General features: G+C 40.4%; 1 protein-coding gene across 5 annotated transcripts in view; it reads left to right on the plus strand.

Moving 5' to 3' along the window:
• RPTOR (regulatory associated protein of MTOR complex 1) overlaps nt 1-12,203 on the plus strand; it is a 344,195-nt gene that overhangs the window by 166,796 nt on the left and 165,196 nt on the right. For all 5 annotated transcript variants that reach the window (XM_059906939.1, XM_059906941.1, XM_059906940.1 and 2 more), the window contains exon 5: nt 2,433-2,579. In XM_059906939.1, the coding sequence (XP_059762922.1) occupies nt 2,433-2,579 (147 nt within the window). The remainder of the gene's footprint in view (nt 1-2,432; nt 2,580-12,203) is intronic.

The raw sequence follows: 12,203 nt of genomic DNA on the forward strand, positions 1-12,203 counted from the left end.
TGAGGATGAAGAGGGGAAAAATAGGTGTTAGACTGCCAGTCTTTTCCACAGTAGCATGTAGACAGCTTACAGGTTTTTACCAGTGAAAGTATTATACATCCTTGTATGTACATTTCTGTATACAAATGCAAGTATTTCTGTAGGATGGACACCTAGAAGTCAAAGGTATGTACAGTAAAAATTTTAAGAACCACCCAAATTGCCTTCCAAAAATAGCTTTCTCAGTTTATACTTGCACCAACAATAAGCCAGCCCCCTGTTGAACATTGTGGTCAGCACGGGGTATTATTCATACTTAAAATTTTTTTCCAGTTTGCTGGATGAAGATAGGTAGATGGCTGATTCTCATTGTAATTTGCATTTCCATGATTAATCGAGAGCTTGAAACTTTCATAGTTGTTGATCATTCATGTTTCTTCTGTGAATTGCCTGTGTGAAGCTTTTGCCTATTATATATTGTTTTTGTTGTTTTGTCTTTGTTGATCTGCAGCAGAAGCTTATATACACACACACATTCTAAATATAAAGCCTATGTCACATATGTTGTACCTACTTTACTCTTAAATTGCTTGTCACGGGTATGTGTTTTTATCAGAATTATATAATTTTTACGTTGTTCTATTTTTCTTTAACATTTCTGGGTTTTATATGTTTAAGAAGGTCTTTCTTACACCAAAATAAATTTTTATATCTTTTATTCTGCTTTCGTATTTATTTTTAAAATCTGTCCTGATTGTGTGTGGAATCTCAGATGGCAGTATTGAATGGTTAGTTGGATTTTACAAGTATCACTTGTTGAATTGTTCCTTCTTTCTTCACTGAGTTAAAATGCCACCTTCATTACAGTTATATATGTGGCTCTGTTTCTGGGCTTTCCCTCCTGTTGATTTGTTTGTCTTGCCTTCCCCAGTACCATCCTGTAATTACCATAGATTTATAGTGTATTTAATATCTGCTAGCGTGAGTCCCCACTCATTATTCCTTCTTTACAATTTTTTTTTGTGTGTGTGTGCTATTCTTATACCTTTCTCTTCAGCATTAACTTTAGAATCAGCTTGTCAGATTCCATTAAGGAAACCCCTGATGGTATTTTGATTGGGCACTGCCTTTATAGATTCATTAGGGAAGAACTGCCGTCTTTAGAATCCTTCTGTGAGAGTTTACTTAGAGCATATCCAAGTGTTCTCTTACTCGTGCAGTGACGAAGAACAAGACACCAGGTGATGGCAGTTTAGCAAGGTGAAATGGCACAGCGTAAGCAGAGGGTGGTCCCCTCGTGATAGAGATGTCTGCAGCCCCACCACACCTGTGCTGTTGGCACATCCTCCCCCGTCTGGGATGGGACTTGCATCTGGTGACGTGTGTGCATATCAAGAAGGCCTCTGCCGCCACCACCTTGATGACAGTCTTCTCCAGGCCTGGTTTGGTCTTTCTGTCTTCTGTTCCTTTTCCCCCTTGCATTAGAAACAATCCTCTTGGCAATACCAGAGGCAGTGTTTGTGGCTTAGCTTTGAGGAAACAGTCACCGTTACTGTAAGTGCACAGAATTGATTTCTGCTAGAGTGTCACTACTTAAACTATTGGTGCCTGAGGAAGGATAAATAAGTGATGGCATTCTATGCAGAAGAATTGCTTAAAAATGTTACCTTTGAGTGAGGATTTTAGTCATTTCTCTGGTGAGATGAGGACCATTCCTCTCTATGTTTACCAGTAATCGCTGTAGTGTTTTCAAGTACTGAAGAGTACAGTGTGTCCAGAAAAATATTTCACTTAGCAGATTCATGTTAATATGTGTTCTGTGATTTGAAAAAAAAATTACGGAGCCAAATCTATTTGAACTCCTTCAATGTGATCTAAATCATCTAGAGGATAAAGTGCTTATGGGTAGCTCTGAAATTAAAGGGGCAACAGGGAAAACATGCACATTTGAGGACCCGATCAACTTTTCTGAGCTCATCTTCTTTATAGTCGAGGAACGTGTTCTGCTGTATAAGCCCAGAGAAGTTACGGAGTAAATGGTGAGCAGGAATGGTGTGAGTAGCATGCGTAGCCTTGGGATTTATAAGAAAGCTGTGGTTTGGCTGCAAGCGGGTGGGAGAGGAAGGGTGGGTGTGAAGGCCCCATGGTGGGACACGTGGAGGGAAATCCCTCAGTGGAGTGAGTGCGCTCCCAGCGGGCAGCGAGAGCTGAACAGGGGAGGAGAGGAGCTCGGGGTTGAACTGTGCCACTGCCCCGTTCTACCTGATGAAACAGCGTGTGGGCAGATGGTGGGGAGGTTAGTTTGCTGCTGTTCGCAGTGGGTAGAGACGGTAGCTCAGGAACGCTCTGTGCAGCGGGCCCCGTGCATGGGACCCTCTTGGAGGCGCAGGTGCTGGTGAGCAGGCAGAGTTCGCCAGGTGTGAGTCACAAACATGCACTGTTTTCTTTTCCAGAACTACACGCAGTACATCCCGCTGTCTATATACGACCTGCAGACATGGATGGGCAGCCCCTCCATATTCGTCTACGACTGCTCCAACGCTGGTCTCATCGTCAAGTCCTTCAAGCAGTTCGCCCTGCAGAGGGAGCAGGAGCTGGAGGTGAGGCCCTGAACACACTGGGGGATGGGGGTGGGCGTGGGGGCGGGGGACTGTTGGCCTGGAGCTGTGGTTTTGTTTCTTTGGGTGGGGCAGGCTCAGAGTGCTCAGGGCAAGGTGGTGGGGTCCAAGACAAAGAACTTGGAAAGGACTCAGGACAAGCTCTTGGGCTTAATTTTACATCTCGTTTTACCCAGTGTCATTTTTAATCTGATTTTTAACTAAGTGATAAAACTAAAGAGCTGAATTGTGCTTCATTGGGCTCTGCCTTTGAGATAAATGTGAAAATAAAGCAGACACATTTATTTTCGGAGAAATGGACCCGTGTCTGGGCAGTCTTCAGTTCCACCCGCATCTTAGTTATTGCCCTCATTTTTTTGTCTTTTGTGTTGGAAAAAACCCCTACTACGCTAAATACAGAAAACAAAACAGCTACAGCTGCCGTTGGTGCCTTCCATTTAAAGAACTGGAGAGCCTGTGTAGTGCTCTGATCGTGAAGAAACATTTTACTTGGTTGTTTTAATTAATATTTGATGTTTGAATTAAACAGTGAATTCTAAAGAGAAATTGAAGAGGCACTTTCAGTTAAGAGGCCTCCATTCTGTGGCCTGCACAAGAGTGAGAATAAAATATTCTGCAGCCTCCAGGGGGTCATGAATTCCAACTGATTGCAGTGCAGGAAATTCTCAATTCAGGAACAGAAATGGCACTGAGTACATGTTTCCTCAAGCCTTTTTGGGTCTATTCAACTTTAATGTATTGTTATGTTTTTCACATTTCATCAGAGGATATTGCTGAAATAATCAGCAATAAAATTTGAAATTCTACGTGGGGGAATTTAACATGTCATACAGTTAATTTATAAATATTTTATAAGTTAAAATATTTATAAATAGGCCCTTATGCAGAATTTTGCACCAGAGTGACTGATAAATTACCCTTTATCCCAGTGCCACAAGTTGTTATTGTTATTATTATTATTTGCATTCTAGAATAAGAGAAGGGAAAGGTCAAGTTTTATATCATTAAATTTTTACCTTGCTTTTAGGCATTTCATCTAAGTTTATCCAAGGGATAGGTTATCTTATGAGTGCTAAAAACTCAAAGCACCAAGAGGTAATTGCTTTTCCTTGCATCAAGTTAATAAATATTGAAAAAACATTTTTTTTGTTTTCCATTTAAAATGTGTAAATAAAAATGCCAAAGAATCCAGCCTGATATTTATCCCCAACTTATGAGCTTCAGTGTGGTTAAGGAAAGACCAATACATCAGCCTTTGTTAATTAAAACATGTTAAATATAGCCCCTCTCCCACCCTTCTCAGCAGAAGACAAGCATTTCCCTCTTACGCTCTAGCACTTGGGAGTATCTGCTCTGTCGGTTCTGTAAATGTTCTCTGTATGTTGCCAAGGATTAATCAGCCTAAGAAACTGTTCATTTCATTGAATGCGACAAAAAAGTTTTCCATGCATCTTTTTGGGGCGAGGAGGGAAATGTTTAATTGACTAATTCCTCATGGAGGAGAATAAATGAAAAATATGTTATCTGAAGTGGCAAATAGATGGCAATGCAAAGTTATACCATATGTTTTATAATTAGCTCTGACTTTTATCTTCATTCTTTTCTTAATTACAGTGCAGATAAGTCTTACGGTTTTCCATTACACTTACTATTATAGGCTGTTGTTCAGCTGGTCTCTTGCATCAACAGCGGAAATTAAAATGATAAAATTGGCTCCCAGCTAATATCTTAATGTTCATGTTAGTCATTTTTTTATCTGCTGTAGAAACAGCAATCCTGTGTGGCCTCTTAGGTTTATTCTTTCAAAAAATTCTTTCCCTGTCTACAGTTGGCCAGATTCTTTGTAAATTTATGATACATTTTAACACTTTTATTGGGTAGATGATAACATGAAACTGAAAGAAACTGACAGGTAAAATGGTTTGTGCCAGAGTTTAAAAAATAAACAGGGTAAAAGTGATTAAATATAATGCAAAAAAATAGTAACCTGGACCAGAAAGCCTCCAAGTAATAAACATTAACACAAATATGAGTGACATAAATTTTAAGAGAGGATTATCAGCTTTCATATTCTCCGTTGCACAGTGCTCCTGCTGGGAGCAGGAGGTTTACTTATTGTGGACTTCCATCTCAAAGGAATACTGCAGGTGAAGTAGAAGATGCCTCCATGAAAGCATGGCATAAATTATTGCACACAATTGAAACTTCATCATAGCCAGGAAAAATGCATTATCTGTCCCTCAGTAATGGTCTCTACATGTTTCCTTGTGTCATATTGCTTTGTAATTTGAAAATTAAGGAAAGTCTTCAATTCTCTCTGCTTTCCATGTTTTTTTTTTAAGATAAATATTTTTATTTTTACTAAATTAGTATATGCCATGATTTTAAAAATTAAATAGTACCAAGGGTTTATAATGAATGAAATATGCCCTGGCCCACACCTCCTTGGCCAAGACTCTGCTACTATAGGGAACCTATTTTAACTGTTTATATTTCTAGTTCCTCTGTGAGTATCTCTATAAATGTAAATAATATGCTTATACTACTACTGCTTGATTCATAAATTTTTGGTTATCAGGCTTTCTGCTACTGTATAAACCAAAAACAGAGTTGCCATTAGTAAATTCTATTTAAAGAATTGGAGAAATTATATAGGACTTTGATAGTAAAGAGACATGTTACATAGTTTTAAGTCATATTTGTTGTTTGTATTAAATTGTGAATTCTAAACAGAAATTGAAGAGGGTGAGTCACTAACTGCCCCCTCCTGTTTCCCCACTGCCATTTAGTTGTGTCACTATATTTGGATTCCCTATACTTTGTAACCTTTGCAATTTGAAATAATACCCTGACGTTTTTATTTCTAGTTTCGTCAGTAATCAGTACTATCTTCTGGCTTTAGGTTCTCAGCTTCCTTGGACTTTCTTTTACCTCTGGACCTTTCCAACTTCTGTCATCTGCACTTTTATGATTATTCTCTAGTCTCTGACCATAATTAAGTCCCCATGCTTTGTGTATGAGTTGATTCTAAAAAATGACAAATATTAAACTTCAACTCCCTGATTATGACCATGTAAATATTGTTCATTGAATGGCTAAATAGGGTGCTATGCTTTCCATTTTTATAACAGTTTTTGTTTCTTTGATTTTCCTGAAGATTTTCTCTTTTCTTATTGAATTAGATCTTTAACATTTCCTCAGTTCCTAAATTTGCACGGGTAGTATTGAATCTCAGAATATGCCTCTTCCCAAAGTTTCTTCTTTCCCAGCTCTCCACTGCCTGCTTCAATCGGCTGTTCTTAACGGGCCTGCTCCAAAGCTGTCATCCTGGGATTTCTCCTTATTACTCTCCTGGAAGCATCCATTGTTTTCTAGATCCCACCTCTGTCTCTTTCTCAGTTTTCTCCTTTGTTCTGCTAGGGCAAATCCTCAAATAACAACCTAAGAACTGATGTATGGGAGTAATTTTTCTCAGGCTTTAAGTGTTTGCATTTGGACTGCTTTTAGCTGAAAGTAATGAAAAATCTCACTATTGCTTTCTAAACAAGTAACAGTTTGTCATTTTCACTAAGATCTCTGAGGCAAATGATTTAATTATTCAGCAGTACCATTAGGGACCCAGGCTGTGTTTAATCTTTCCACTCTGATGTTTTATCTTGATGGTTACAGTGCATTCTTCCATGTTGAGCCTGGATGAGGTGGGGACAGGGCAGAGTTATCGCATTTGTCTTCTTGTTAGGAAAGCAAGTGCAGACTTCCCCTTATATCTCATTAGCTAAAGCTGGGTCATATGCGATGTGCCCCACCCCTCATAGTTGGCGGGGTGGCAAAAGGGAGTAGAGTTGGGATGAGTATTGGACTGTCTGACAGTGAGTGTCAGCTATATTGCATGTGTTATTGTCTTCATTTTGTCCACACGCATTATGGACAGTTTGGATATGGAATTTTAGGCTGTTTTCACTAAACTGTATCACCCTTACTTCTTGCGATAGATGAGAAGATGGCCTTGTTGTAGCCATAACCAAGAATTCATGATAAAAGCCAGAGAAGGAGTATTTATATCCACAGTACACAGTATATATGTTAAGAGAGAAAGAGAAAAAGAGAATTCAGATTTCTATTTTTTTTTGCAACAACTTTTATCTTGGATATAAAATCTTTGTAACTAGAAGAGGAGACTAAATCTTCAGTGGATTCTCTTTGAAATAGTCTTTACTAAGTTTTATCCGTTAGTTCTACTTCCATTGGATATTTCCCATGGGCAGTTATGATTCTTCTCTTCACTGAAGACAGCAATGAAGCAGGGGTCAAATCTCAGCCTTTTCCTCTCTTTCTGTGGAGGCTGAGAGGTGAGTTGATGTCTGGTGGTGGGAACAGGAACGCCTTTCTTTTACAGAGACTGATGGGGCTGAGCTGCATCCCAGTAAGACTTGATCCTCAGCATGATCATCCTCGTTGGTGTGGGATGGGAGCCCGGATAGTTTCTCAGTGGCAGCCACAGTGGTGGTGGGACGATGTCTTCCCCCAAGGATGGTCGACATGCTTTGGGGGAGTCTGTTATTGAGGTTCAGGCCATCACTCTGGTGGCATCATTCTCTCCTCTTACCGCCTGTTTGCACTTGGCAAGGCTTTTCTCATGATGCCTCCAAGTGAATCACGTTTTTGTTTTTTTTTTTTTTTTTTTTTTTGGGCTGTGCCGCGCAGCGTGCAGGTTCTTAGTCCCCTGACCAGGGATTGAACCCAGGCCCCCTGCAGTGGAAGCACGGAGTCTTAACCACTGGACTACCAGGGCAGTTCCACGAATCATGTTTTGATCTGACATTCTGTAAACTTCCTTGTGTGACCCACTCCCGCTGGCTCCAGCAGTAGTGTCCAGCAGCTCAGGACCTTGTCCAGCAGATACTCATTTTCACAGAAACAGGCTTGGTCCTGCAGCATCACTGAATTCGCAGTGACTTAACCACCCTATTTTCCATTTGAAATCCTGTATTCGACTTGATATTTATGACACATTATTCTCATGTATTCATCACTGTGGCTAAATTTTATGGCAAGTGTTTAAACTAATTGTGACAAAAATGACTAACATCAGAATCTTCAGGTTTCTTCAAAAAATGTCAAATGTGCATCCCATAGAACTAGAGAATTCATATTTTGAAACCTGTGGTTCCTTTGCTACTGTTGTAGATAGCACGTTGTGTGGATGTCCGTGGAATTCGAAATATTGGGCTGACCAAAAAGTTCGTTTTGGTTTTTCCGTAACATCTTATGGAAAAACCCAAACGAATCCTTTGGCCAACCCAACAGAAGTCGACGCTCTGTGTTAAGGTTAATATTTGTAGTGTTACAATGTCTCTCTGTGATTTTTGAATATCACAAGTTAATTCTAAGTTTATCTATAGAAAGGTATGTGTCTTGGATGACTGCTTACTAAATGGAGTTTGTGTGTGTGAATTTGTGAACATTCTCCGTGGACTTGCTGTCGGGATGTTCACGCTACAAAACAGGGGTCCGCAGTGCTGACTCTACATGGAGCTCAGGCTTGTCCATCTCTAGCTTTCATGTTATAATTTTTTTCATGTCTCCATTCTTTCTCTTCTATAGCTTCATAGTTACCATTTGTAGGTAGTAGGGAAACAGGAAGTCTGTTATGTGATAACCTTATTTATTTTCTCTTTACTTTTTAAATGATATTAATTTGAAGGGAAGCTACCCATTGTTGTCATGTGCCCATGGCGGGGAAGGCAGGTGGCTTCCCGGGGCACCCTTGCTTACAGTGCAGAGAGCATTCTACCTCTGGGAGCCGGTGACTACACTAGCCACCCTAGTTTTCCCCAGACACATCAGTAACTCTCTTTAAAGAAGAATACCTCCACGTGCTTCCTGGGGAGGGCTGGTTGTGGTGGTTGCAGGACACCTGGCTTCGGGCACATGGGTGAGCAGGGGGCTGTCCTGATGGCAGGTCTTCAGGGGAGCTCCGCCTTCCCACTGCACCACCCCCGGCTTCAGCGGTGAACCACCTTCCCCGCTTGCTTCTCTGCACACACTCTGCGCAGGTCCATGCCCTTTTCTTTAATAAAGGCGGGCTAAGTTCACCCCTCTGTACCTTATACTCTATGTATAGCAAGCTGTATAGCAAGCTGTAAGAATTCATAAGAGTGAATATTTTCAAAACAAATATCGATAAGAAACCTATTATGTAGTTGAAACACTCCCCCCACAGCACACACACATTTGTAATTTAAGGAGAAATGCTACCATTTCCACTGTTTATAGGAGAGTAAGTGGGGGTTAACCTGTAAACAGATACAGCAGAAATCCCTTTCATTGGGCTGCACACAGCCACCCAGAGTGCCCGGCTGGGGAAAATAAAGCCATGATGGAAATGAAGAGTGGAATGGGAGGCTGGTCCTCCGAGTGCTCTGGGAGCTGACGTGCTAACCAGAAGGTGGAAAGGGTCACAGAAACGTGCTGATGAGAAAAGCAGCCTCTGGAAGATCAGGACCCTTACCGCCACTGAGAGCTGGTGAGAGAGGAGGGGGCCGTGCAAGGTGGAGAGGCAGCGTCAGGGGAGGCCAGAGCACCTGACAGCCTTAGCTGATGGACACTACCTACTACCGCCTTTTATTTGTGCGACCCTTTCTGGTTTGCAGAGCACTTTTACATTTAGTCCAGTCATCAGCCTGTGCAACAGAGGATGGTACTTAAGCGTCTCCAAACTCTTTGCTGCTATGCACCTGTGAACAATCCCTTCTGCGGTTTGTACCGGGAGATCCAGTTTTTTTCTGTTGGCACCTTTTACTATTCCTAGTCCTGGAATTTGAAAGCTTTGGGTGAAAGAAAAGTGATTTTGCTGCATAAAAAATTCAGGAACTCTCACCTCTTGTCTGTAGATTAAATGAAATCCACAGACAAGCAAATTGTATCATTAATACAGTCAACTTTCAGGGTATAACTAAAATTCTACTTCCCTGAGCCCGAAATCTTTCTCAGCTGACCTCATATAGCAAATTTTTATGCAATTAATTTGACAATTAATTATGTATTGTCTTGCAGTATCTCTTCTATTGGCGTTGTCAGCTGTATTTAAGTCTATTATGTAAACCTATCAAGGATGCTTCATATGAAGTAGTTGCTTAGTAATTGTTTATGGATTTGGTCTCATAAATAACTACATTTGAATAAACTACCTTTAGTTGTCTTCCTTAGATGTGTCTATGATTCACTGAATGTGTTTAATCTTTGGTTGATTTGTATGAAATGTAAAAAGAAACAAAGTAAAAATTATTCATCCAAATCCATGAATATAGTGTACTATTTGCACCCATCATAAAACTGGGAGCTTCTTCGAGTTAAGTCTTAGAATTTAATTTTTTTTTCTAATTTCATCTATTTTAAAATATGCCAAAAATTGCTTAATGTTCTGGACCACAGATCATGACCAACACCATGGGATATCGTGAGGGTACTGTGGTTCCCAGCAGGACCCATCTGCATGGTCCTGCTTGCTATCACAGGAGGACCTCTCCTCCAACAGCTAGAGGCTGTGGAGGTAATGGCCCGATGTTCTCTCGCAAAGGATCTGTGGTAGCACAGACCATGGTGTTTCTGGTGGCAACCAGAAAAATGGCAGCACTAAACTGGGTGATCACAGAGCCATGCACAGGGAGAAGGGCAGGTGGGAAGTTACCAGCCCACTTGAGGGGAGGGACAAGAAGGTAAGTGGTTTTTCTTAACACTGGGGTCAGAAGCAAGGAAAAGATATTAGTTCTCACTAGTCCTCCTCAACATTATACAGTAAGACTTTTGCAATATGGCAAGGGAAAAAAACAGAAGGTATACAGACTGGGAAAAAGGAAATTAAGCTATCTTTTTTTGAAGATGAAACAGTTATATCTGTTGAATGTCAATCATAAAGATCTAATTGACAGTAACTGAACACTCCAACCAACAGCAGCAGCAAAATACACAAGTGTCCATAGAGCATCCATCAAGATATATCATATCCTGGGTCATAAAGCAAACCTCAACATATTTTAAATAATTGAAACCACACAAGTGTGCTCTTTGACCATGGTAGAATCAACTAGAAGTCAGTGATAAAAAGATAACAGAAAAATCTCAGAAAAAAAAAAAGAACACATAATTGATGGGTTAGAAGTCTCAAGGGAAATTAAAGAAAATACATTAACTGAATGAAAATGAATGTACATCAGAAAACTAAAAATAGAATTACCATATGATCCAACAGTTCCACTCCTGGGCATATATGCAGGAAAACTATAATTCAAAAAGATACAGGTACCCCTATGTTCATAGCAGCACTATTCACAATAGCCAAGACATGGAAGCAACCTAAATGTCCATCAACAGATGAATGGATAAAGAAGATGTGGTATATACGTACAATGGAATACTACTCAGCCATAAAAATGAAGGAAATAATGCCATTTGCAGCAACATAGATGCAACTAGAGATTACCATACTAAGTGAAGTAAGTCAGAAAGAGAAAGATAAATACTGTATGATGTCACTTATATGTGGAATCTAAAATGTGACACAAATGAACCTATCTACGAAACAGAAACAGACTCATGGACATATAGAACAGACTTGTGGTTGCTGAGGGGGGAGGGGGAGGGATGGAGTAGGAGGTTGGGGTTAGCAGATGTAAGCTATTATATATAGAATGGATAAACAAGGTCCTACTGTATAGCACAGGGAACTATATTCAATATCCTATGATAAACCATAGTCAAAAAGAATATAAGAGAAAAATGTATATATATGTATAACTGAATCACTTTGCTGTATACTTTGCTGAATACGACGTTGTATATCAACTATACTTCAATTAAAAAATAAATAGAAAAAAAAAACCAAAAATGAATGTACCACATGTCAGTACTGATAAGATGCAACTAGGACTTCCCTGGTGGTGCAGTGGTTAAGAATTCGCTTGCCATTGCAGGGGACATGGGTTCGATCCCTGGTCCAGGAAGATCCCACATGCCATGGAGCAACTAAGCCCGTGTGCCACAACTACTGAGCCTGTGCTCTAGAGCCCATGCTCTGCAACAAGAGAAGCCACCGCAGTGAGAAGCCCACGCACCGCAACAAAGAGTAGCCCCTGCTCACCGCAACTAGAGAAAGCCCGCGCGCACTAGCGAAGACCCAACACAGCCAAAAATTAAAAAAAAAAAAAAAGAGATGCAGCTAAAGCAATTGAAAGGGAAATTTATAGCACTAGATCCTTATGCTAGAAAATAGGAAAAGTATCAAATTATAAGTTCCTCCCTGTATTAATCAATTTGGGCTACTGTAACAAAATACTACAGACTGGGTAGCTTCTAAACAACAGAAAGTTATTTCTCTCAGTTCTGGAGGCTGGACAGTCCAAGATCACGGTGCAGCTTGATCAGGTGAGGGCCCTTTTCCTAGTTCATGGCCAGGCCTTCTCACTATGTCCTCACATGGTAGAAGGGGTCAGAGAGCTCTCAGGCTGCTTTTGTAAGGACACTAATCCCATTCAGGAGGGCTTCACCCTCATGCATTAATCACCACCCAAAGGCGCCACCTTCTAGTACTATCACCTTTGAGGGTTA

The sequence above is a fragment of the Balaenoptera ricei genome, chromosome 20, assembly GCF_028023285.1.
Source record: "Balaenoptera ricei isolate mBalRic1 chromosome 20, mBalRic1.hap2, whole genome shotgun sequence".
Lineage (NCBI taxonomy): Eukaryota > Metazoa > Chordata > Mammalia > Artiodactyla > Balaenopteridae > Balaenoptera > Balaenoptera ricei.